This window comes from Argentina silus, assembly GCF_951799395.1.
Source record: "Argentina silus genome assembly, chromosome: 15".
Taxonomy (NCBI): Eukaryota; Metazoa; Chordata; class Actinopteri; order Argentiniformes; family Argentinidae; genus Argentina; species Argentina silus.
The window spans coordinates 16,452,743-16,479,987 of NC_139669.1; the positions used below are offsets into that span (position 1 = coordinate 16,452,743).

A 27,245-nucleotide genomic window follows, 5' to 3' on the forward strand; every position below is an offset into this window, starting at 1 on the left:
CTCTCTATAAGCTGTAAAACAGTGAGAGGCATTTCCTTGTACTCTGAGAGAGGCGGCCCTGTACGGTGAGGAGTGAGTGACTGAATAGAAAGTGAAGTTTCCTGAGAGAGGTTTTTCCTGGCACGGACAGAACCATAACATGCCCCAATTTGCGGCAGCAACAATGGCGAGGGCTCCGGGGTCGTAGCCCTCTAATTACTGTAGCGGCTGATGTGCGGAGTTGTGTCTGTCGCCGGGCCGGGGGGGGAAAGGCGGCTACCTGAGCTGTACCTGCAGGGCCCAGGTGACGTGGGCCAGGAGCGCTCCAGCACTTCCAATGAAAGGGCCATGTTATGGGCTCCACACCGCTCGTGTCAACAGCTCCCCAGACATTTCAGCACTCCTCCGGACTTCTAGCTTCTTGGCTTTCACCTCTCTCTCTCTCTCTCTCTCTCTCTCTCTCTCTCTCTCCAGTCTGTGCTGGTTAGAGGGAGATCTGGACATCATTTCCCATGTCTGATAGCCATCTGGTCCCCTCTCAGGGTCTCTCACTCTACTCTCTGGCCCTGATCAAGGCCTTCTGCACCAGGCAGAGATCACAGTCCCAGCCAACCCCCCGTGATGATAACCCTCAAATAGGGAGTGCAACTCCTGAGAGTTGTGAGGCCTTGATGAAAGCAAATGACCAATTAAATGACTTGGAAAGCAATGGCATGGCAAGGGTTGCCATGACACGTTTTATCCAATCAAGTTCAACTCTATTCCTAGATACAGTCTGCCAGTGTGTCATAATATCACTGTTTGACACACGTGTGCAGGTAAGCAGGAGAAACAAAAATAGTGACCACACCTGTAAGCTACACGTCGGTCCCTTGGTAAAGTTGGGCGGAATCAATGCAGGCATCTCCGAGCAAATCTGATGGATGCGCGCCTGCGCATTCCTCGACAGCACTGGGAAAGTTTTCCTGCAAGTTGAGCACAGCAGAGTACTTGAAACAGCGGAGCGGCACGGGCTTTGAGTGAGAATGAGGGAGGGAGACATCAAGCATTACGGAATAGAGAAAGAAACGAGATAATATGTTTTTCATTGTGGCTCAATAAAAGACAAAGATTGACAAAGGAAGTTGTGGAAATAACTTTATGGAAACCAGCAAATCGTACTGTAAGTAAATGATACAATCTATTTGCTGTTATTTATTTGTTTTAGAAAAAAAGTTTGTAATATAACAACGAGATGTTAATTAACTTGAATTCACAATTTGTAATCTTTTTAAACGGTCTTGGAAATATAGCTTAGTTTTTTATATATATGAAACTTCACACAAGTTATGAATAACGATTCCCTCAAGATCGTACAGTGTCTTCTAAGAGATAATAAGGAAAAAAACAACGATGTCAAGTTCTGTCAATTGAATGTGTTTGTTTTGGGGGCGTCCAAATCAAAGCCATATTGCTCTATTTGAAAATATGGATACATTCCACAATTGAATGGTGCCTTTTAAGCTTTTATTTCCCCCCCCCAATTATGGACAACATTTAAACAATATTGCTGCCTGTTGGAAAATACTGAAAGTGTTCCGTTTTAATGAGTCGCTGACGTTACTTTTTTCTGTTGAGATATCTCAAGGTCTTTGTAGCGCGCTCATGTGGTATCCAGTGGAACAACTTGGCCATGATCAGACGCTCATTGTGTCCGACTGTTGTCATTCATGTAGCCAAACCAATGCGAAATGACGATGCCCACATGTTGCCCTACTCGTGTGGCTTTTTAGAAGCGCGTCATTCACAAGCGAGTCAGTCATTAGTAGGCTATTGCGCAAACTAAGCCTATACCCAAAACCTGCCAGTGCAAGTAGGCTAGGCATAGAAAACAGATCCGTTTCATTATGTTTTGGTGTTCTGTTAACTTAGCTGGTCGAGTTCCACATGCACACTAGTAAAATAGGCCTAGATAGAAATCAAGGGACGTCTTCTCAAGCGTAACATCCTTCAATCGCAGTCTTTGCAGTGACCTTTACCTTTGCCCATCTCTCCCTCAGATGTGTTCATTTGCGGTAATTAGAAGGGAGAGAGGCAGGCAGCCACGGTAGAGGTTTGACTGGGCAGGCAGCAGGGAGAAACTGAGCAGGATTAGACAAGCTGTTCTAACAGCCAGTACTTTCCCCCAAAACACCTTGAACCTCCTCTGCGAGTTTAACCTAGGGTTAAATTTTTCAGCCTCAACTGGTTTTTAGCTTAGATCAGCTGAGAGAGTGATGCACAGACATAACAGACAGTCATGTTAATTAAAGGACGTGAGTTGCCAGGTGTTGGGAGTAGCTCACCGGCCATTCTCTCAGAATTCAACACAGAGGCTGCATTTGAATTCCAAACACCATAGATGGACCAAACTGGCTCCTCAGCCAGCCAGTCCTCAACACGCAGGTCACATCTGGTTTCATCGCACATTACCAGACACTAATATATATGAGAACGTTGATGTTAGGCCAAGACAGAACCTGTCTGCATATGTTGCTGTCTTGGCATTGTGGCCAAGTGAAATATGCTGTTTTCTCTTTCCAGCCAATAAGCAAACTGGTGTGTCTCCATTAAAAGTTTAAGAGTTGATTTCCCTGTTGTTCTCTAGATCGGAGAGTCTGACTGAGACCTGAATCACTGTGGAGAGTGTAAAGGACATCTCCAGCTGAGCAGAGACTGTGATAGCCTTGAGACTTGCCCATAGGGGCACCCTAACTACCCCTCATCCTAACCCCCAGCTAGCCTCTATGCTCATCAACCTGACTGTGGCCAGTAAGGAGTCCCGTGCCTTTCATGGAACGCCGCCCGCCAGTCCTCGCGGTGCTCCCGTTATCGTGGAAGTGACAGCCATGGATATGCTCCCTGCCCCGGCCCCTACTCACCCACCCCCTCTCGCTCCTCCACCACCACCTCCTCCTCCTCCTCCTCCTCCCCCTCCCCCTCCTCCCCCACCTCCCCCATGCGTCACCTCCTCTCCCCTGTCCCGTATGGACTCGGCGCGGCGGAGCCGGCTCAGGAAGCTGAACTGGGAACGGATCCCCAAGGAGAAGGTGGAGGGGAGGAACAGTGTGTGGAGCGGGGCAGCCACAGAGGAGGATGAGTTCCCCATAGACCTCCACTCTCTGGATGAGCTGTTTGGCCAGAAGGACAGTAAAACTCAAGACAGGACCAGTAGCCTCAGATGCAGGTCTGCTCTGCTCCGCTGCAGGTCCCCCCAGGACAGCACCACTGACCAGGTGAGAGGGCTGGAAGAGAGGGCAGATGGGCCTTCTGTATCAACATTGGGTCTAATCAGTAACCATAGAGTAAAATCACAAGATGGTGACCACAGTCCCATTATGCCCCTGATCATAGTGTCTTACTTGTTGTTTTTGTTTGCGCTTGCAGGTCTCACTACTGGACTCCAAGCGCAGTATGAATGTTGGAATATTTCTACGGCAGTTTAAGACGTAAGGATCTATGTTTTTCTTTTTCTTTTTTTTTCCAGGGAGATTGTGTTTTAAATACAGTCATTTAAACCACATGGTCATCTCGTTTGTCCCTAGTAGAGGTCAAATGCATAAATCAAAAGTGCCATTAGTTTCACAAGAAGGAAACAGAAGGGGCTAGAATTGCACTCAGGGGAGCAATAGTTGACACTTGAGATGGACAGGAGAGGATGAGCCTCTGTCAAGGAATGGGGGGGGGGGGGTGTCCAGGACAGGGCACACCGGGGGTGTTAAGGAGGGGGTCAGGGACAGGTGCAACGGAGGTGGCATCCTGTCAGAGGAACTGGACTGGGGGTAGCAAGGCGGGGCTGAGATGATGGCGGAGGGGGGGGGGGGGTCACATAGAAGGGTCAAAGTTGACACCTGCTCAGAGTTTTAAAGACTGTCTCATGTAGAGTTGCCCCCTGTAGAGAGTGTATAGGAAGCTTGTCGTGCTGTGTTTCTGTCTGGGTCAGAACAAGGCTTTTTATAATGAAAGCCATCCCCTAGTTGGATATCATGTTCGCCGGGGTAATTCAAGTCTGAATTGATTTTCGTTATTTGGAAGTGATTACTCATTTTTGATGCTGCAGATATGATGGGTGTCTGTGTGAGTTTGGTGGTAAATGGTGATGCCCTCTTTTGCAGAACTGGTATGTTTTCATGCCTGCGCGTGTAGACAGAGTCTATGGAGATTCAATTGAGCGCGTCTTAATTGAAGAGCGGGTTTCTTTAAACTAGATCTGTCAGGACTTGTAGGGCCATTATGTAAAAAGGAGCCTCTTCTCTGGACACATTTGTCTTCCACAGAGCTTGTTTGCCTTCCGCTACCACACTGAATGTTGTATGACGATGTAGGCCTACTTTTGAAATATGGGAGTAGTTTGAACAGAGTTTTTTTTTTTCCAGTATTAGTCCATACACTTCCCTGTCTTTTCATTATGGTCTATGTTCAGCTGAGGGGGCTATTATTGTATCCAGTGTTCTGTTTTCCATTGAAATAAAAGGCAAAGAGTCAAAGGCAAAGAGTCTAAAAACAGAACACTTTTGTTAAACTCTTTTGAGTGAGCATAACGATAGAAATCCTGTTGAGTCACATGCATTCTTACTTCTGCCACTGACGTTAACTGTATCTGTGAATCAGATGGGCAGTAAGAGTGACTAAACAGTCCACAGGGAGAGAAATAATAAACGAGGGGAAAAGTAAAGGCTGTAGAAAGGGGGATGGAACTGTCAAAGACTGGCTGTGTAAGTGATGAAAGGAGAGAAGCATAATGGAAACCTGTGATGGTGGTGGTGTGTGTGTGTGGGGGGGGGGGTGAGCTGCATACTGGACAGATGTGTCACTTGGAGAGAGTGGGTGGGGGGGGGGGGGCGGTCAAACAGTCAGGGGCAGCCCAGTTTCAGCTCTTTCTGATGACACCTTGACTTCCTGGCCCGTGTGTGTGTGTCAATGTGTGTGTCTGTGTCAATGTCTGCGCTTGTGCTTATTTGTTGAGTGCACATGTCACACTGTGTGTCGCCAGTGTGGCGTCAAAGGCCTTTTCCCCCCCAACCGTCTGTCAGATAAGGGGGGGATAAGCTAGTGTGTTTGTTGACCAACCGCCCTGATCAGAGAAGAACAAAGCATTCGCCGCTCACCTTCATAAGTCACGACTGACTTTCACAATAACTGCTTTCCTCAAACCTTTAATGGTGGATTTTAGTTGACATCGATACATTTATGACTTACTCCTCGGTTGGGTAACGCCTGATAAAATGACTTGCCTTAAACCCCTGCTGCTGTGATGTCATGGGAGCCTGTGGGAAAGGTGATGTCATACTAATGATGGGTGTTGGGGGTTTTTCCACAGGGCTGCTAAGGAGATAGTGGAGGATATCAGGCAGGGGGCCGGAGAGCGCTACGGAGCAGAGAAACTATCCGAGCTCTGCAAACTGCTGCCAGACAGTGAGGAGGTAAAGATCCAGCTCTGTGTGTCCTTGCTGACACACCATAGTCCCAGTGCAACAACACTCACTAGCCCCCCCCTCCTCACCCCCCACCCTCGATGGTCTGTTTCTGATTAACATGATCAAGAAATGCCATTACATCATACTGTCTAATTTTGAAATGTTTACTGACTAAGCATGTGTGGTCAAATGTTTTGGAATTAGCGTTGATGTTGAGTTTGAGATTGAATTCCTAAATCTGTCAAAATGGATGTCTGACTGATGGTGTCTGTCTGTTCCCTCAGGAGGCTCGTCTGAAAAGGTTCATGGGAGAGCGCAGTTGTCTTGGAGAGCCTGACCTCTTCCTGCTCCTGCTTGTGGAAGTCCCCAGGTACACCTCACCTACAGCCAATCAGGACATGCATTAAAAAAAGTCAAATCATGTCACAATAGTCTAACCTATTTCGGTTTTTATCTTCTTCTTCTTCCCCCTGCTTTGCCAAACAACGTCATTCCCCGTAGACATTTTAGTTTTTTAGGGTGGATCTGTCCATCTCCTAATTATTTGTTGTTAAGTCACACTAAAGGCAGAAGCACTTTTCTGATGTGCTGACATGTTTGTGTGCATCAGATAATCAATCAGGCTAACCTCTCCCTTTCCATCATCACCCCCCCCCGCCCCCCACAGCTTTCGGCTGTGCCTGGATGCCATGATCCTGCAGCAGGAGTTTGACCCTGCCGTGACCTCTCTCTGTGTGGCGGCCAGATGTCTGAGGGAGGCGGCCAGAGGTAAAACGCCAGCAGGGGGTTAGGCCTGCTCTCCCACCCCTTTATGTGGCTCTTTCACTTCCCCTTTAAGTGGTCTTGTTTGAGTTTAGTCTCAAACAGCATAGCCTGGTTCAGAATGACGTACTGTCCAGATGGGCCACAGGTGGTAAAGCCTATTCCCGCTGTAAATGGAAGACATGCGTTAAAAAATTATAATTTTAACGAACTGTTTTACACAGTAATGTCAATATCAGACAGCTCTATCAAACAGATTACATTTAATTGATGAATGCTCCCTATGTCAATTAACTGTCCAGAGTTCATGAGTAGAAATAAGCTTACATTAAATCTTTCTCTTTCTCTCTCTCTCTCTCTCTCTCTCTCCCTTAGAGCTGCTGAGCTGTCCTGAGCTGCACTCCATCCTTCGCCTGGTGCTGAAGGCTGGGAACTACATGAACGCTGTGAGTATTTCTCTTTTAATATTTCTCTTCTTTTCTTTCACCTTCAAAGATGAAAGAGAGAGCCACCCTTTATCTGAGCACAATGACTCGGGTGTAGGGGTCTGGGGTGTGTTCAAGAACGTCACTCTGACTCTGCACCTGGGTTTTGTAACGCTGTGTTTGTTTAAGACATCACGTGTCGTGTGATTGTGTGAGTTTGACCTTGTGTTTTGACCTCAGGGTGGATACGCGGGGAACGCCGCTGGGTTCCGAATTGCCTCGCTGCTCAAACTGGCCGACACCAAAGCCAACAAGCCAGGCATGAACCTGCTCCACTTCGTGGCCATGGTAAGACTAGAGCTTATAATTTGAACACATCCAAAGATGCTCTCCAGGTGCTGGACAAAGCAAACAGTTCAAAGAAAACAAAACGAATCTACACTATGATTAGATGCTGGCAGAGTTCTCTTTTGTTAGACTGACAAAGTGGTTTGTTTTATTAAAAAAAACACACTGGGGGCATTCATTTTGTTTCTGTTGTAAAGACTTAATTTTGTGTTGACACAGATACAGTAAGCTATTGTTCCTTTCAGACGACATGCTAAATGTTTGTTTTTATTATTGACTTACAATAGCCACACAAAACATGTGCCTGAGAACTCACAGTACAATGATTTAGTCAGCATCAGAAAATTGACAACTTCAGTCTGCGAAACAATAGCTGGATAAACGCTGTCCATGTCTCCACAGGAAGCTGTGAAAAAGGACCAGAGTTTGCTGTCATTCCCGAGCCAACTAGGCCACGTCGGCCCCGCCTCCAGGTCAGTACTTCCCAAAACATGGATCACATTGGGCCTCACGGCGCTCCGGTGTGGAGAAACATACAAGCCTAGCCTTACAACATCAATACTCCCTGGCTGACTGCTAAACCACGAGCAACAATGATAGCACTATGTGTCGGAAACCTGTCCATGCTGTTAGCAATATAGCTAGCTGCCTGATATGTGGGTCATGCAAATATTCCTACTCAAAGCCAATATCATAGCTCTGTTGGGGTGCTGTTTCAGTCGGCTCAGTTGACGAGACGTTTTGCTTTTCTCACTAGAGCATTGTGAACACAATACCTAGGTGGGGTTGCTCCCCTTGCGGGTCATTTAGGATGGCTGAGTTGCAGCTTACTGCTGCTGGGTCAGAGCCAAAGACTGGGTTGTGGTCCAAGACTGTTAATGTGGTCCATCACAGGAAAAGCTGTATGTAGGTCACATCACAAAAACATTTGGGGGGAACCACTGCTATTAATCACTCTGAATGAAATCATCTTCCAAATCAATGGTTTCCAAATGGTGAGCCACAGTTGGTCCCTCTCAGATGGGGGAAAAATATTGAGTTGTGTTTTAAAGATTTTAAAGACTTGGGGGAAAGTAGAACAGCGAAGCATATTTTGGGAATGACTGTTGTAAATGAGTGTAATGTAATGTAGCTGTCTATCCCCAGGCTATGTGAGGACTCTGTGGTGGATGAGCTGTCGAGGTTACACAGCCGTGTGGCCTCCCTCAGGATCCATGCCCAGACTGAGGCAGAGATCCAACAGCAGACGCAGCCCTTCTTGGAGGTACTGGAATTACACTGGTCTAGAACACTGATCTAGCACTCACATAGATCTAGAACACTGGTCTAGAACTCACACTGGTCTAGAACACTGGTGTAGAACACTGATCTAGCTTTTACACTGATCTAACATCCACACTGATCTAGAACAGAGTGTTTATGTGCGCTACAGGGGGCCTAGTTTTGTAACAATGTAAGCCAGATGGGGAAATTGAGGATTTATGTATCTGACACAAACAAACAAGTCTGTATTGTGTAATCCTCAACTATTTTGTTTATGCTTGTGCTTTGTTATGTGTGTCTTAAAATTGTCACGCACTGCTTTTGAATGTTCCCCGATTTGTTCTCCCTTCATGGTTGAAATTCATCACCCACTGTGATCGTCATCACCCTCTCTCCTTCTGTCTCTGTGTGTAGGTGGCTGAGGAACGACTGAAAGAGGCGGAGGATGAGATTGAGGGGATGAGGATGTCCAGTCAGGCTCTGGTGGAGTTCTTCTGTGAGGACGACAGCACGTTTAAACTGGAGGAGGCCTGCAAGGTCTTCCACTCCTTCTGTCTCCGCTTCCAAAGAGCTGTCCAGGTGAGTCACACTGACTTCCTGCTATCTACAGTAGACAGACTCCAGATGACAGATACTTGCCTTGGGAAGATAGAAAAGTGTATTTCATAGATGATACATAGTTTGACTCTCTTCCTCTCTCTTTTTCCTCTTTCTCTCTCTCTCTCTCTCTCTCTCTGTCCCTCAGGAGAACGCAGAGCGTGAACAGAAGGAGCAGAGGCGTATGGAGCGTGAGCGAGAGAACGGAGAGAAGAGGCGTTCTGTGGCGGCGTGTACGGGGCTGGAGCTGGGTCCTGGCCTGGCCGTGGGCCTGGTTCGGGAATCCAATGGTCCTGGACAGGAACCCGATGACCTGGAAAGAACCCTGGAGAACCTGAGCCACGGCTGGAACCGACGCAGCCTCAGGAACCTGGACCACAGCCGCAGACACTCTCACCACTTCAACAGCTACACGGCCCATCTCCAGGCCGCCTCCCTGCTCGGCACCTCCCCTACATCACCCACCTTCCACCTTAACCACCCCTCCAACCTCCAGACCTCCCCCAACCACCATACTTCCAATGGGCTGAACAGCCCCACATCCCCCAGCACACAGGGGATACAGAGAGAGACTGAACAAGGACGATTCCAGACCGACAGCCAGACTGTGAGACCGGTTCAAGTCTCACAAACGCAACATGAACGGACTTCTGTCACTCAAAGCCAACACGGGCGTCGCTTCGATGTCACACAAAACAGACATGACAGTATTGCTTTTGTCTCACAACAACCCCAACATGAACTGGTTGCTAATGTCACGCAAACACAACATGGACCTACAGCTCGAGTGACCCAAACCTCTCATGAACGGACAGCTGATGTCACTCATAACCAGCGGGCAATGGCTTCTGTGTCCACGTCTAGTCCACACCCTACCACCACTTCTGCCCACAGTTTTAGGAGCCAGAACACCACCGTTAGACACAGATATGGCCTACCAGTGGCTGATGCACACGTTTCTCAGGCCCCGCCTACAGACTCATCAGTTAGCAAACCAGATCAGGACCTTGTCCCCAAGTTTAAAAGTTCAAAGTTCGCCCAGGTCACTGGAACTTCCTCCACCACAACACTCGGGGCCCTCAGTCCCTCAGCGCAACAGGCCTCTGAGAGTGAATCAGAGTCATCCATGACCACCGATTTCACAGATGGCATCCAATCACAACCGCAGGAGGCTGAGAGAGAGAATGAAGCCACAGCAGGAAGTGGTGCTTCACAGCTGAGGATTTCACTTGAGGGGGGAGTAGTCCAGCAGACAGACCCAGCGACGGCCTCTACACCAGTGGAGGAAAACTGGCTGCCACCCAGCCTACCACTGAGCCCACAGCGGGCACAGGAGTGCCCGGACCTGCCCAGCCCGGAGAGGGACAGGTCGTACCATCGGGTGGGCGAGACACTCGAGTGCCACACCCTGGTGAGAGGCCTGCGCTCCTACGACACCCTGTCCCCTCCCCCAACCATACCTCTCCCTAGAGCCCCTCCCAGCCTCTGCTCCAAGTGGAGAAAAGAGAGGGAGGCGAAGACAAGGGAGGGGGCAGGGTCTCCCGTTGCGAAGGAGAACTCTCTCACCACTAAGACCCCAGTAAGAGGAGGGACTAAGAGGGGTCTGGTGCCCCGTGCAGCCACACCCAACAACATAGGCATCCCTAGGGTGCGTCCCAGACCAGAGCAGGCAACCGCTGGGACTGTCTCGAACCCTACGGACCGGCCAACTACACCCCGCTCCACCCGCCTGGCTTCACCGCGCAGCGCTTCCATGCGTTCCTCTCCCATCACACGGCCGACAAATGTCCAAGGGGATGTGAAGCGCAGCAGCAGCGCGAGGGAGAGGACCAAGAGTGTGAGTGAGCCACAGGCCACAGTAAAACCCAACCTGACCCGTCGGACTTCCGAGAGAGCTGGCTCAGACAGCAGCACCCAGCCGGCCTTCGTCAGGGGCTCCCCCATGCGCGTGTCCAAACGCGTGGCCCCCAACTCTGAGACCCGGCCCTCCTCTCAGCCTCGCTCTACCCACAGTCCCTCCTCCGTCACAGCTAAGACCATCCGCACCACTGTTATCGCTGCAGCCAGGAACAAAACAGCCAAGACCAGTACAGAGACAACTGCCGCCGGCTCTAAGACCCCCACAGCAACACGCATCTCTGGCCCCAAAATACCCCGCCCTGCCCCCCTCTGGAAGTGATGGCAGACTATACCAACCCACAGTTTTACACAGCAGACTGTGGACTAAACACACATTTATGTGTTTGGGTCTACACAGACGCGGGTATTAATGAATGAATGAATTGTATGTGACCTCGCTCTATTGGATCTGGCTATGCAGTTCCTCTGCTGATCCATTTAGACCCACTCTACTCAGCTCTAGTCTAAGAATCTAGGGGATGTTCACTCAGGACCTCTCAAGTTTAGTGCCATTAAGGATATACAAAGTACTCTGTAGTCCCTCTCCTCCACTAGAAAGGGGTCAAATAACTGCCACTCAAACTAGATCCATTTACGGGAGTCCTATGGGCTAGTTGCCATATGGTATAGAAATGCACTGCCCTCTACTCTATACACTACCTCCATTTACTAGTGTCCTGTTCAGGCAACAGGGCACTTCAAGCACCAATACCACACTCACTCACACACACACACACACACGCACGCACACACACACCTGGAGTTTCTAGAAAATAGCTTCAATGCCAACCACCCAATGTGCCTCTGAACCTCATTTGTCTCAAGTAGTTTGTAGCTCAGGAATCTGTCAGATTCTGATGAATCGGCCATTTTTAATCATTTGCCACTGACATCCACCCTGAGTGCCTTTGTTGTCCAACACATCCCTCTAGTCAGTTCTTTATTTGGCCATAAGTCATTTACATGTTTGCTGTGTATGTAGGTCTTGAGGGTTAATTGATTTAACTCTGTATGTACTTGAGACTCTGTTCAAAGTCCAATTTCTGAGTTTCCCATTCAGTGTGTAGTCCTGGAACTGTTGGGTACGAAAGGACTAAAGTGATGTGGTATTGATGAGCTGTATGAGCTGTATGAGAGGTCCCATGACACAGTATCTGGAATTTGGCCTCATTGAGCATTATCAGGGCTGTCTATGGCCCAATCAGCAATCGGTATGACATTGAATCGACTTATTCTGAAGCACTTTACAAACTGAAGAGGCGGCCATCTTTGGGATGCTTACTGTAATTCTACTGCTGACATTTGTTTTGTTTTGTTTTTTTGTCAAAAAAGAGGTCTTAACTTAATTTTAATGGCATGAGTTGTTATCCATTGCAACGTGTATGCATTTGTAAATAAGAGAAGATAAAATAAAGATGGTAATCAGACTCATGTTGTCTGTGTGCATGTGAAAATGACCTCATAAATGTGCTTAGTAAGGCAATGTGTATGTACAGCTGGTCTTTTTTATCTTTTGTGACTTGTAACACACACACACCCACTGTCTACAGTACATCATGATGGTAACTTCTGTGTTTATTTAGAGAGAGCAGTCTTATTACCCAGGCTGGCTCATTTTCAAGACCCTGAGACTTCCTCCTCCATAGCTGTCTTGCTTCAACCATCCATTGTCCCCTGCCCTTCAGCCTCCACTCAATGTCTCCCTTTATTTTCTCTCCCTCTCTCCTCCATCTCTTCCATCACTTGACAGTCACCCCCTCAGCCTGTAGCCGTTGTCATGGAGATGCTACAGGCGTCCTGGGGAATCTCCTAGCAGAATGGGGGGTGGGGGGTGTATATGGATGTAGGCTCTCAGTGGGAAAGCTCTCTTTATAGGTCACAGTGACGCCAGAACTCTTGGGAAAGGCAATAAACTGGTGCCTCTTTGTGTTCCGAGTGTCCGATTGACGGCCAGCGTTGGCCTCTTAACCTGCATCAGTGTATAGATGTGACATCATCAACAGGTCTCCTACGGTGCGCTGAAAATAGTCTGTGGTGGCTTTCTCCTCCTCCTCGTCTCCTTTCCTGGCTCTGCACTGTGCTAAGAACACAGGTTAGGTTGAGAGCAGTATCTTTGAAGGTGAGCAGGATCGTTGCTGATGTGGGAGAGGTGAGGAAAGGAGGCGACTGTGGACTGTTGTGACAACACCGGTGTCTCTGGCCTGTGTGACATGTCTGTGAACTCCTGCCCATCAGTGTCAGCATCATAAGCGCAGTTGACAAGAATTGAGAGTTGTCTTTAAACATGTACTCCCTTGGTTTGGATGGAACTTGAAGACATAAGGAGTCTAGGATCCCTGAACCCAGTATTTTAAAACTTTTAATGTGGATCTGATTGATCCAGATTCTTTTTTGCTATGCAGGATCAGATCGAGATGTCCCGTATACTAATCAAAATCTGCCAGATAGACCTGATCCTGGATAGCAAGAAAGAATCCGGATCATTTTGATCGAGATTAAGAGTTTTGAAATACTGGGTACCTGGACTTTACCAGTGAGAACATGTTAGTGAGTTTGTTCTCTTGAGGAAACTCACGCCTCACTCACCCTTCACTCATTCCTCACTCACCCTTCACTCATTCCTCACTCATTCCTGAGACATGGGTACTCTTGCACTCTGTAATCTTAGCGGTATGAAATTATGACAAGCAAAGTGCTAATTTGGACTATCGGTCAAGGGGTCACGTTTGGAATAAAACAGATGTGTGTTTATGTAGGCCTCCTGATCATAAGCTTGATAATAAGCTTATTTGGCTGTGGGAACCCTTTAGGAACCGTTTTATTCTACAGTAGTAGAACCCTCTGTTGAACCCGAAAGGGTTCTACTGTCCATGGGTTCCTAGGGTTCTCCCAGAGGGCCATCTGAAAAGAGAACCCTTTTTTATTCTAAGAGTGCAGGTCTACTGGTGGTACTGAGTGACTAGGACAGACAGACACATATCAATACCATAGTGCCACCCAGAGCCATACCACAGAGAAGGAGCCATAATAACCCTCGGTTATCTTTGGCCATACTATATTATTGCATTGACTCTGGTGCCACCTAGTGCGCAATTAATGAACTCGCCTCATATTGAGGAAAAACTACAACTACCGTGCTAGTCGACGTCGAATGCTTTTTGGACAGCTCCCCGGATGCTAACTGCTGTTTTGACTGTATCAGGCTAAAGAGAGCACTTAGTCCAAAGAGGCGGTATGTTATGAACACTATTGAATGTTGATTGCTAGTTATCACAAACCTTTCATATAGCCGTAGTTAGGGGTATTAAATGTGTGTAAAGTGTGACAGGTGTAATTTCGTTGTTTTTAGTAAGTGGAAACTAAAAAACTTTACCTGCTAAGTTGCTAGCTTGCTGGCTAGTTCCCTAGCTATCATTGCTAGCTGGGAACGCCTAGACCTAGAAGAAGTTGTCCAACTTGCTATGACAGCAAAGTTGTTTTTGTTAGCTTTGTAATGTTATTCCACTAGGCTATTTGTTATTGATTATGCATGGGGAATATGATCATTACCTCACAGAGGAACATCAAGCAGAAGTTAGTTGATATTCATAAGTATTTTTCTTTCTGAAGTTAAGTGTGTGTTGAGACTACCAGATTGTGGACCTTGGCTGACAGTTGAGTGAGTGAACCGTGACCGTCAGATTCAACGGACATTCATAACGTACTAATAGTTTGGGACTTTTGGAAGTAACCACACTGAGGATGTTAATTTACTACCTTTCCCATGCACTTTGTAACCAGGTGCTGCAGCCCGTGTGGTTGAAGGCAGGATGCAGACCATAAAGTGTGTGGTGGTGGGGGACGGGGCTGTAGGTAAAACCTGCCTCCTTATCTCCTACACCACCAACGCCTTCCCTGAGGAGTACATCCCCACCGTGTTCGACAACTACAGCGCCCAGATGAGCGTGGACGGACGCACCGTCAGCCTCAACCTGTGGGACACCGCGGGTCAGGAGGAGTACGACCGCCTCCGTACCCTCTCCTACCCCCAGACCAACGTCTTCATCATCTGCTTCTCCATCGGCAGCCCTTCGTCCCATGCCAACGTCAGACACAAGTGGCACCCGGAGGTGTCGCACCACTGCCCCAATGTGCCCATCCTCCTGGTGGGGACCAAGAGGGACCTGAGGGGGGATGGGGAGACGGTGAAAAAGCTGAAGGAGCAGGGCCTGGCTCCTACCACTCTGCAGCAGGGGAGCGCCCTGGCTAAGCAGATCGGGGCGGTCAAGTATATGGAGTGCTCTGCTCTGCTGCAGGAGGGAGTCAGGGAGGTGTTCGCGGAGGCCGTCAGGGCCGTGTTGAATCCGGTCACCAAGAAAGCCGCCAAGAAGTGTGTGCTGTTGTAATGATGGACTGGACTGGGACTGTGGAGGAAGCGAGAGAGGTTCAGAGAGAGAGGGAGAGCGGGGAAGGTTGGGGTTCGGTCAATGGATGCCTGGACTCACCAACAGTGTAGACTCTTAATTCAGCTCCTCTCTTGATTTCACTCTGTCTCTCTATCTCCCTCTCGTCTTTTTCTCTCTTCCTCAATCTCTTGGGATGGTATTCCATGCCGGTCACCTACGAATGGCTTCTACTCTCTTGTCTTCTCTACTCTCTTATTTTTATCACTTGATTTTTTTTTTTTTAGACATGCTTGAAAGATGCAAGATGTAAGTTGCCTTATTCATTTTGTCAGGTCCCATGCCTTAAGATTGCTGATACTTACTCAAGCCATAATGAAAGAATGCAGACATGCATAGTAATGACAGGAGAGATGTCTCACGCTGCCTCAGTTAAGGTAGAAGAATCATGACTACCTCATACTCTCTCCCAGGGTGCATCTCAATAGTCTAAAGTGGCTACCTCACCTGAACCACACTTTCCATTCACCCATACAGGTTTAAAAGGAAAAAAAAATGCAACAAGCAGAGGAGGAAGTCGAAATAAAATGTCATGCTATTGAGATGTACCCATGGTCTCCCAGGCCTATGTCAGCCCTCACTCTCAGTGAAGATTACAGGTTCAAGTCCTTAGAGATGCAGTTCCTCCTGTGCTCAGTGTGCCGTGTGAGGACACTGTCGGGCTGCTGGCCTGCTCCACAAAGCTCTCACACGCATGGACGAGTCTTGGCACTCTGAGATAAGTGAAACCATTAAACCCAGCCAACCGTTTGTCCTCTCCTGTAATGGAGGTGCAGGTGTCTGTGCCAGTCAGATGTTAACCCACCCCCCGCTGGTACTAACTGGATTTCTCTTGCTGCCACTGGTGAGAAGGTCTGTCTAGTGGTTCTGGTAGTGAAATGTTATGTTCGTGCCTGAGACTGATTTGAACGTGCTGTTTGAACCCCTGCTGAACGTACTTAAGCTTTGGTACAGGTTTTTGGGGCGTCTTTCTCTCTTCTTGAGTTGGCGAGCGTGGCCTTAAGACGTTGTTTTTAAATGGTTATTAATCCAGGTATGCATGGACAAAGCCAGAGAGTATATTGAGAATGATTCATTGATTGGTTGGAATGTTGTGTGGATGACGGTTAGATGAACGGTAAAATCAAGTGCTGGTCGTAGTTTTAGTTATTTATGTAAATGACATTTTTCGGTGCCTTACATTGTACACGATTTGCTATGCTTTGACAATATGTTCTTTTTAATCGACGTAATTGATTCCAAATTGGTTATGTGCCAGAGCTCTTGAACTTGGCTGACAGTGTAGCGATCTTGTTCTCCACTCCAGCAGTGTAGGTTAGCTCGGATGTTTCATCTGAGAACAAACCACAGTGTTAGAACTGACTCCCGGCTCTGTGTTTTTGGAAAGCCCCCCTTCCCTCAGCGTCTCTCCCACACAGCTGCAGGTTGATGTTAAAGTGACCTTTTATCTGGTGAGGTGCCTTATCACAGCCGAGGACCATACCAAAGCTCTAATACCAAACCAAAGCTTCTTATCAAAGGGCTGCAATTGCAATGAAACCTCCCTCTGATACTTGATTTAAGGACTAATTCCTCAGCTTAGCTGAACTGTGTCTGATTTCATATCTTCAGAGGGTTTTAAACAATGCCTCCTGCCTGACAGGCAAACGCCCTCTCAGCCCACACTGACACAGATGCATAACTGACATCAGAGAAGCAGTGTGTGGTGAACTTACGTGTTCTTCGCCTTCAGTGTTTCTCACCAGAATGTGGTTGACATCCTGCATAACACTGGTGCATTCATGCGCTAACTGGCGTGTAATATGTGGCAAGAAATATGACCATGGTTTATATATATATATATGTTGTTTGTATATATCATTTGAGATAGTTTGCATGATTTATTTTTAAAAAGGGTTTTAGGGCACTCTAAAAAACTTTTTCTCATGAGTATGAAAGCCGAAGCCCAAGAAGCAATAAACCTCATTCCTTTTTTATATTATTTTTGAAATCATTTTATTCAGGCTGACAGGGCAATTTAAAATGAACAGTTAACCACAGTTATTTTCAAATGGAAGTGAGTGAAAAAGTGACTTTTTTTTTTCAGAAATGATGACTCTCACCTCTGGCTGAGAATGATGTGGAAATTATGACAGATGACATTTTCATTCTGTGACTGTGTGGAAGATTGAATGAAAGAGGGACGAAAGAGTGTCAAACTTGTGGTGAGCTTGTTTTTCTACTGTGTCCTCATTTCACAAACATGCTGTCAAATTGGAATACACCTGTGGCCTCTCTTTGTCTGTGTCCCTGAGCTGTTATTATGCAACTGTGTGTGTATGTGTGTGTTTGCGGTACTAAATTTATACACTGGGAACTTGATTTGTAGAAATTGTTTTCTAATTTTTGTATATATAGCAAAAGCATATTTGTATAAATGAACTAACAGTGAGATTTTAAATTATGCTAAATAAAAATATGACAACACTGTGGTTTCTGTGTTTTCTCTGCTTTTTAAGATGCTTTAGTTTTTGACTCGTACTTGACTGCAATAATGGACATATCACAATCACGTATGGAGATGATATTGTATGAAAGATGAAAATAAAATATTGTTCAAATGGAAAAGTTGTGACGCAGTACATTTCTCTCTCTCTTGCTCTCTGATACAAGGACCCACACCCTCACACACACCCGCACACACAGGCTACATCATGGAAATCCTTCTCTACCCATCTCCTTAACCTCCTTTTATCTGCACTGATGTGGAAGAACTACAGGTTTGAAAGCAAAGTTATGTCAGGCAATCCTCTTGTTTTCACCCACACTTTACTTCCAGACTGCAGAGGAAGAAGAGGAGGTGAGGAGATGATTGCTACTTTAAAGTTTAGACTATTGAGATGATATACCCTGTGCTTACGCTCTTCTGGTGTAGGAGCCTCAACAGGGGAGCAGATAAGCATCTGCAGTAGTCAAGTAGTGCTGCACTAAGTAGACTCATAAGACGGTGCGCTACGCTCTAGGTAGTGTACCGCTCAGGAAGCACATGGATGTCTATCATCACTACCCATCTTACCTATCTTCATTTTGGTACAACGTTGCCCATTGAGAATTTAGGAGTGAATGCAACATTTCAAATATTTACCAGTGCAGTATGGAAAAAGAAACGGGTACATTTTGCTACCACTCTTCAACATTAGATGGCGACATAGACCTTTTGTTTTGTACCACAGATTGGCTCCCATTACTTTCTGGCTTACACAATCTTCCCCTATACGTTCAGAGTCAACCGTCTATCCGCAGAGTCATCCTTCAATTCCGGAGACACCCACAAGGTCCATCAATTCTAAGAGCAGCTAGCAACATGTCAATGTGCTGCTAACACTGAGAAATGTCTGTGGCCTTTCTGGGTTGTGGCTCAGGCACATGACAGATGAGTTGAACTTCACCACAACAACACTGCGCTAATATTATGGCCATTCTGTCTCATGGCCATTGACACATTGAATATTTTAGGAGATATAAAGTCCTGGCTGATTATAAACAGGACCGATATCACCCAGCCAAATGACAGGGATGGGACCAGTGAGGATAGATATGTAGAACATGTACACCCCGGTCTTTAGGCCTGCGCTTATGAGCGGGGGCAGTCAAGGATGTTCATCCTAAGGTCTTGGGGCCCTCAGGATACCTGGAGACGAGGAGGCAGAGATAACACCAAAAGCACAGGCTTAGGGCGGCAGGAGACAAAGGGAATAGCGAAGAGCCGTCTAACAGAATATTAACTACTATACCTACCCCCTCCCTACCTTGAGACTGCTGCTGTGTATCATCCAAGTTGTTTCTCAGACTTCATATCAGTGGTTCATATGGCTGAAGCAAATGTCTCCTATGCAGTTAGGCCCATCTTGGAGCATGACATGGGGGTGTACTGTTCTGTTTCTCTATCTCTTCTCTCTATTCCTCTGTGTGTAATAAGTGTGATGATCAGTGGGAGCGTACAGCAGATGCCCTGTCCAGAAGATGACTCATCCGTGTGTGCTGGGTAGGAGTAGTGGCCCCTGCTAAGACCTTGATGTGGGTCTCCTCTACCCCCCCCCCCCCCTCCACACACACACACACACACACACATCCCCCCCCCCCCCACCCCTCCCCCACCTCCCTCCCCACCGCCTCTCTCCTGCCGTTTGATGATCTGCTGGGTAAGGGCAGAGGGGTGGGCAGCTCTGAGCTCCAGCCGGGAACACAGACGATTTCTCCTTTTCTTCTGAGAAAGATAAAGAAGATGAGGCCTTGAACTGAGAGATACCCTGCAGCAAGAATGAAAAAGCGGAAACCGTGGCTCTGCATTTAAATCAAACAGCTAAGGAGATGAAGAAGAGAATGGGATTGTGTGTGTGTGTGTGTGTGTGTGTGTGTGTGTGTGTGTGTGTATGTGTGTGTGTGTGTGTGTGTGTCATACAGGCTTGCTTAAAGAAAGAGTGTGATAGAAATAGAGATGGAGTGATATAGGGAGAGTTTGAGAGAGAATGATGGGCATAGAGAGAGGCAGAGAGAAAAAGAGTGATAGATTGTAAGACAAGAGAGAGAAAGAGGGATGATAGGTAGGGGTAGATGCTATTAGAGAGAGAGAGAGAGAGAGAGAGAGAGAGAGAGAAAGAGAGAGAGAGAGAGAGAGAGAGAAAGACAGAAAGAGAGAGAGAGAGAAAAACAGTCACAAGTGAGGGTGAGAGACAGAGGGAAAGAAAGAGTAATGGAAAGGAGGAAGGGTTGTGCGTGTGCAGTGGGGTTGGGGGGTGGGGGGTGGGGGGTGGGGTGGGGGCAAGGTGACCCCATCCTCCCTTGGCTCAGACGTGTGTGTGGAGGTGTAATAGGCAGGGTAGGGTGTTTAAACTAGCTGTTTATTGTCACATTAGGTTTGCATTAGTATTCCACACAGCTCTAGCAGAGTGGAGCCCCAGATGGAGGACTCTAGGGATCGCACCGGGTAGCGGGTTGGGGGGGGGGGGGGGGAGAGAGAGTAGAGAGAAGAAAAGAAGAGGAATGGAGAGAAGTGTAGGAACACATGTCCACTCAGGCGTTAATTGAGCCAGTGGATGGACAGACGAGGTGAGAGCTGCCCACGGAACACTGCTATAATGACACAGGGAACAGAGAGTCCTGGAGAGTCCTCACACACACACGCCCGCACGCACACATACACACTCACACTCACACACTCACACACACCCACACACACACACACACACTCATATCCTCTCTGCCTGGGAGAATACAAATGGAGAATTAAGCAGGTTTGATTGGATTCACAGTGTGTGGGTCTGCATTGTTGATGCAGAGTCTCGTTCATCCTCAAGAGATTGGTCACAGCCCAGCGACTACTGACGTCCAAATCATCCGCACCATTGGAGGGCTGGATGCTGATGATGTAGAAGTCAGTGATATGATACAGTTCAAATGCACACTCGAACCAGGAACACCCGCTGGGGGAGGAATGCTGTGTGAAAAGCCTGCTGCACTGAGAAGCACTCAGGGGTCTGGAGAAATCGAGGTGTGGCTGGCAATGTCTAAACAGGTTGCTGACAAGCTAAGCCAATTATTGGCCACTGATTGTACTTTGCTCTAGAGTGTTGTGACAAGCCTGGACCCCCCCACACCCACCCCCAACTGCGAATTATAGACTCACACACACACATGTTTTGCTATGAGTGTCAACATATTTTTGGGGGTTCTAAGTGAGCTCATTCAGAGACTGTTTCCCTCATGAGCTTGTTATCAAGGCCCCCAAAGAAACTCGGTAAGGCGTTACATGATAGTGTATTACAATTGCTAATGCATTCGAGCAGCATGTCACCTCTACTCTCTATTCAGTTCTAACACACACACACACACACACACACACACACACACACACACACACACACACACACACACACACACACACACACACACACACACACCGTTGCCCCTAATGGGCCATCCCAATTAGCAGTTAGCCTCCATGTTGTGATACCCTCCGTCGAAGATGTCAGATTACGGATGAGGCGAAGCAGCTCCAATCCAAACACGAGAGAGCCAAAACAAACCATTCCTCCTCTCTCTCTCTGTCTCTCTCTCTCTCTCTGTCTCTCTCTCTCACTCCCCATCTTTCTCTCCCTTTGTTTTGATTTGATCTGAGGGCGCTGGCAGCGGGAGGGCTGAGGTCTTTCACAAACCTGTCAACTCTCTCAGCGTGCGAAAGGTTACCGGGCAATCGAGTGGACCCGGTGCTGAATCTCCCTGACCCCGGACGGCGCTCCGAATGTGTCTGGAAGAGTCTAGCGTGAATGCGCTACACAAAGCACAGCCAGGGCAGTAACAACATAACTTGTCAAAGGCCTGCGATGCCTGCTATAGCTGGTTTGGCACATCACTGTAGAGAGATTTCTGGTGCTGGCATTCTGGCCCCAGTGTGTTTCGAGACAGAACGTGTTTATACAGAACGGTCTCAGTCATTGCTCTCCTCGCTCTGGCTGCTTTGAACTCCCCCTGCTCTCCACCAAAGCACAGATTGTACTTTTTTTTATTTTTTTTTATTTTTACAAAAGATTGGGCCGTTAAATGAGGTGGAAAATACTCACTACAAGTCTCTCCACATCTGCCTCACATTGTTATTCATATATTCCAGATCTGATTGGTTGGCCCGTGGTTGAGGCTAAGAATTGATGCCATTGTCTTGTTAGGAGGTGACATCTCGCGAAGACACTTCCAGGTGACATTGGCTGTAATGAAAGAGAACGCAGGCGTTAATTCTATTGTCTGTAGTCTGTTTTGAGGAGAGTGGATTGGGGCTTCTGTATGTGTGGGAGTGTGTGTGTGTTTGTGTCTTTGCGTGTGTGCTTGCGTGTGTGCATGTGTGTGAGTGTGCATGCGTGCGTGTATATGCGTGCATGTTTGCCTGCATGCGCGTGTGTGTGCGTGTGTGTGTGCACGTGTGTTTACGTGTGTGTGTTTCTGTCTAAGATTATGGATTACTGGGAGGCTAGCCCATGTCTTGAGCCGTTCCTGGATAAAGAACCTGTGACGTCATCATCACCAAGGAGACTGTTGTTGTTGGCCTATGATACATAAATCTTCATAACCGTTTGTCTGTTATGATATTCCAACCAAAAAACATCCAAGTTGGAGTTTGATTTAACATTTCCGAATGCTTTCCATGGAAAAACGGTGGTTAGTTTCAGATGATGTTTTTATGAGGTGTGAGGCAGCACAAGTCTAGCCAGCAGGCATATCATGTCAGAGTTAGGAACTTCACATAAACTCAGAAGACGTTTTTTCCCCAGAGGAGGTTGTTATTCAGAAAGCAAACAATGACATGTACATGTCTCTCTCTACCTCTCTCTCTCTCTCTCTCTCTCTCTCTCTCTCTCTCTCTCTCTCTTCCTCTCTCTATCTTTCCCCCCCCCTCTCTCTCTCTCTCTCTCTCTCTCTCTCTCTCTCTCTCTCTGGGAATAAGGGATCTGTTCATGCACAGATGATGCTGTTCTACATTCAGGACTGGCTGCTTTCCATAAATCTATTTCTTTCCTCTAATTTGCAATAACAGTATTCTGTATTGTGAGAACAATTATTCAATCATTGCTTTCCATTCCATTCAGTCTCAATGGGGAAACAGAAATGATACAGGTTGTCTGTGCCTGAAGTCTCAACTGACCACCTGATCATACATTATAAATACAATCTGGGTCTGGGGATCTAGGCAGAGTCTAAGTCTGTGTTTCTGTGTTTCTTGATGTCTATGCTCCATGGACCACGTTCAAACAAAACCTATGTCTGGAAAATGTAAGAATACCAACACGCAAGATTGTAAGACAAAATGTAAGACAAAGAAACTGAATATTTATCGTCACTCTTGGAATGCCAGTGGAATTTAGCTTTGAGATACCCCCAAGGGGTTTACTCCTAAGCAGGAGACGTGCACTTCATTTGTGACACAAGCATTGCTGTCTAACGTGTGAAATACTTCAAGGCATGTTAAATGAATCATGATGTTCCAGATATTGGCTCTTAGTAGGCCTTGTGTTTGCATGAGGTGGCACTAGGGGAAGCGGTGGGGTGGAGTGGCTTCTAACAGCTGATATACTGGGAGCGACAGCTTTCTCTGTGGCCATGGAAACAGGGAATTAGCTTTATCATGGTGCATAAAGAAGCCTGAGTGTTCACAATGAGACATTCACTTATCAACCAGCGGACTAACACTGCACTGTGCTGGAATGATGGAGAGGAGAGGAGAAGAGAGGAGAGGAGAGGGGGGGAGAGGAGACGAGATGAGAGGACACACACAACCTCACAACCAATCAGGAGAAAGGAGGAGGGAAGGCGAGAGGAGGGGGAGGGGGGGAGGGGAGAGGAGAGGAGAGGAGTGGAGCGGAGGGGAAAATAGACAAATAATATATACCCTAACACATTTCTCCAATATCATACATGTTTCATTTCATTTCGTCCCTACAAACCCAACCTCCATACAACGATCCACACCCCCATCACCCAATGACATGTCTCTGACTGTGTTCTCCCTCTGTCACTGTAAAGGGCTGTCTAAAGCCGAGTAAGACGTCTCCTCCAGATGTGATATCTCCACTGCTGCTCTGTAGCGAGTGGCTAGGCTCACCCCGGATAGCTAGGCTAGCCCGCTGTGTGCAGTAATTGAAGCTCGCTCCCTCAGGGGTTCAGAGCTAATCGCTAATAAAGTCTCTTTCCCCCCCCTGAGCAGTGAAGCAGTGTGTGTTTGACCCCTGCCTGCCCTCCCGGCATGGTCCCTGAGTGCTCACAGACTGTAATTCCAACCATAATCAAGGTCAGGCTGGGTATCGTGCCTGCACAGGCACGATGCCTGCAGACACACATGCCTGCAGACACACACACACGTACACGCGCACACACGCACGCACGCACCCTAGAACTGAGTTCTACTAAAGTCTACAAGTGCACAGGCTGTGTATGTGTATGTCGTAGGCTGTTTGAGACTGTTATATCACCCTGACCTATGTTCTCGCATACTTTTAAATTGGTCATCTTATCCAGCGGGAGAATGTGTAATTTCGTCTGTGCTGCAGAGTCAATATGTGATGCGTGTGTGTGTGTGTGTGTGTGTGTGTGTGTGTGTGTGTGTGTGCGTGTGCGTGTGTGTATGCTTGCCTGCAAGAGTATGTGTGCTTGCATGCATGTGTGAGCATAGGGGTGGGGGCATATCTACACACATTAATTTGTGTGTGTGTGTGTGTGTGTGTGTGTGTATGTGTGTGTGTCTGTGTGTGTGTGTGTTTGTGGGTGAGGGTGTGGGTATGGGTGTGGGTGTGGGTGTGGGTGTGTGTGGGTGTGGGTGTGGGTGTGGGTGTGTGTGTGTGTGTGTGTGTGTGTGTGTGTGTGGGGGGGGGGGTGTTACCCTACCGGCAGTGCTTATGTCCTGTCCTCCACAGGAGTCCCCATCACCAGCAGAGATGACAGTAATTATGCGCTCGGCTTTTCTCCTCACTCTCCATCACCAAAATAGATTCCATGATTCACCATCCCACGCAGTGTCACACACACACACACACACACACACACACACACACACACACACACACACACACACACACACACACACACACACACACAACCTCACAACCAATCAACTCTGATGGAAAGCAATTAATATCCAATTCATCCAGCCTTTGGCTTCAGCTGTGGATTTAGGAAGCAATGAGAGGCTTTGCAGGGAATCAGCTCTTGAAAACCAATATTTTCTCAGGCCAGACAGGAGGTAGGCCCTTCAGGGTAGAATAAAGAAATGGCCAACTCAACTCAGGGTCCAGAGGTTACAAGAGGCATTAGATAGAAAGAAAAGACCCACTGGCTAATAAGGAATTAAATATTTTAGAAACTATAAGTGAGAGAGAGGTGATGCTTCCCACCTGGACCCTAATGGCATACAAATGAACATCCTGCCAATTCATCCCACTTCATCCCCTTGCCAGTGTTCAATCAATACCAGAGGCAGCAGGGGAGGGTGGACATTCTTGGCTTGACTGTCTTTCCCCTTAAATCAGATTCGATATGCAAGCAGACAAGACAAACCCTTCATCTGCTCTCTCCCGGAAAGACAAGGCTTTTGTGCGCCTTAAGGCAAATCTTGTGCATTGCAACCTCTTCCTTGGCAGGTACAAAGATATACTGTCTCAGTCTGTTAGAGATAAGTGTCAGCATCTGGCCTCTTGAAGATAGAGGTAGATTTGGTGGAGGTGGTTGGGAGGCAGGAGAGCTAAAACTAAAGCCTCTCTTGGTTGCTGTATTCCAAGGCTCTACTACGGTGCTGCAGGCTTCCATGATGTTCTGGTTTCTCGGACCTTTAAGTTATTATGGCCACGTAAACAAGACTGGAGGTTATGGTTCTAACCCAGGTTCTCTGAAGGAGATGAGGGAGACCGTCATGCGGGCCAGCGTGTCCGGGCCTAGAGGAGCGTCGTGATCCGACCTTGAGAAGAACAAGGCGAGCCAACGAGCGTTGTCTCGAGATGCAACAACAGATCGACGACAGCCTGGCTGTGACCACTTTCTCAAATCTCCTGAACTGACTTGAGGATGAAGTCCCCAGACCCGCCCTCGCGACAGCAAATCTCCTCCTGAGTTCAGTCTGGCCGTGCGTTGCTCTGAGAGACAGCAGGTGCACGCTGCTCCACATCAGCACCGTCCTGACCAGAGCCGGTCGCTGTCAGGAGCGTGTTCCCCCTTGGCACCACTGTGGGCGTAACGTCCGTTCTGACCATGACGTGATGTCCCTGCAAAAACACGGAAGTGCTGCAGGCATAATGGGTCCGACCAAGCGCCTCTTGCAGAGCGTCCGTCGCGTACTCCCCCTCATCCCTGAAGTGACGCATCTGTCGTCAGAACTTTGTGTGAGGTGACCCTCTCAGGGGGCAGGCTCAGCTTAGAAGAAGGGAGGGGTCTCTCCAACCTTTGGGTGCTGCGAAGCACTCTTTGTAGAAGCTCAACGGAGGCGAGGCCTTCCATGGACTCGGAACATCTGCGAAGACGTCCTGTTTCGAGGTGAACGCGATGGTCACAGACCACCAGGGCTTCTCGGGCGTGAACCACCCTGAGACACGCGGGGCACGCTGGATGGTCGTCGGTCGGTGCCATGTTATGCCCGCACAGATGAGGGCGAGCCTGTTGAGGGTTGTCCGTCTTCTGCCTCTGTTTCCCAGCCGAAGGAGGGGATACACCTGAGGACATGTTCCTTCACCTGTGGACACAACAAGGGAGTTAGTGAGTATACTGGTAATGATATAACACTGTCGGAGTGCAGAGCCAGAAGTGCATAAAAGGCGTTGAATGCAAGTAAATCAGAATAGACCCCTACTGTGTCTGTATATGTTTGGACAGCTGGGAACATAAGCTGGGTGGCTTAGCTATGTTTCTCTGGAGAAACTGCCCATTTTCTCTAGCAACAATAGGGCAAAGTTAGCTGGTGATTTTCAACGTTAGGTGACATGGTGCCTTCTTGGTGGCTTTGTTCAGTCACTTTACCAACTGTAGTATCCTTTATTGTCTTTATGATCTATTTCCTACAGGGAAGAGCAACACAGAGGGCAGAGACTGACACTGTTTAAGATAGATCCCCAATGCTGCCTCATTTTTGACATCCGTATGCTGCTAACTAAACAAGTTAAACTAAACAATACAGACAATTGTGCTTAGAGTCTGATTATCCTGAGTTATTTCCCTCCTCCTCCTTCTTTTATGGCCTCTCTCCTCGGTCTGCCTCCATCCCTCCGTTTAGCCTGGGAGATGGATGGGCAGCAATCAGAGTGGAGGATGGTGCCTCTGACTGCCTGACAGGGAGCTGGAGTGAGCCATCACTCATATGGCTGAGGGCTGCAGGCTGGATCTGTGAGTCAGAAGGGGGGGTGGTGGTGGGGGTGGGGGTGGTGAGCATAGAGGAAGATGAGGGAGGATGGAATGGTGTGGCAGGTGGGGATTGTTGAAGGTTGTTAAGGGTGGTAAGGGCAGTGGTGGAGACTGTGAGGGGTGGAGATTTGATGGTATGTGTCTGTGTATATGTGCGTGTGTGGTGGGGCGGGGTGGGGTGGGGGGGT

The 27,245-nt window shown here is 47.9% G+C and overlaps 2 protein-coding genes across 3 annotated transcripts; both read left to right on the plus strand.

The window, feature by feature from the left end:
* The first annotated feature begins 1,008 nt into the window (after positions 1-1,008).
* Positions 1,009-12,135, plus strand: fhdc2 (FH2 domain containing 2). Its single transcript, XM_083686598.1, has 12 exons — positions 1,009-1,141; positions 2,606-3,233; positions 3,385-3,446; positions 5,318-5,420; positions 5,699-5,784; positions 6,082-6,182; positions 6,552-6,622; positions 6,842-6,949; positions 7,352-7,422; positions 8,096-8,213; positions 8,627-8,791; positions 8,958-12,135. Exons 2-12 carry the CDS (start codon positions 2,745-2,747, stop codon positions 10,986-10,988), a joined length of 3,405 nt encoding a protein of 1,134 aa, XP_083542724.1. The 5' UTR covers positions 1,009-1,141; positions 2,606-2,744; the 3' UTR covers positions 10,989-12,135.
* A 1,754-nt stretch (positions 12,136-13,889) lies between these two features.
* Positions 13,890-17,621, plus strand: LOC310815654 (rho-related GTP-binding protein RhoG-like). Of its 2 annotated transcripts, none has more exons than XM_083685525.1 (2): positions 13,890-13,940; positions 14,489-17,621. In XM_083685525.1, the coding sequence occupies exon 2, from the start codon at positions 14,518-14,520 to the stop codon at positions 15,091-15,093; it is 576 nt and encodes a 191-aa protein (XP_083541651.1). In that variant the 5' UTR covers positions 13,890-13,940; positions 14,489-14,517; the 3' UTR covers positions 15,094-17,621. The 2 variants fall into 2 exon arrangements, with proteins under 2 accessions (XP_083541651.1, XP_083541652.1); XM_083685526.1 differs by lacking the exon at positions 13,890-13,940 and adding an exon at positions 14,246-14,366.
* Positions 17,622-27,245: the final 9,624 nt, after the last annotated feature.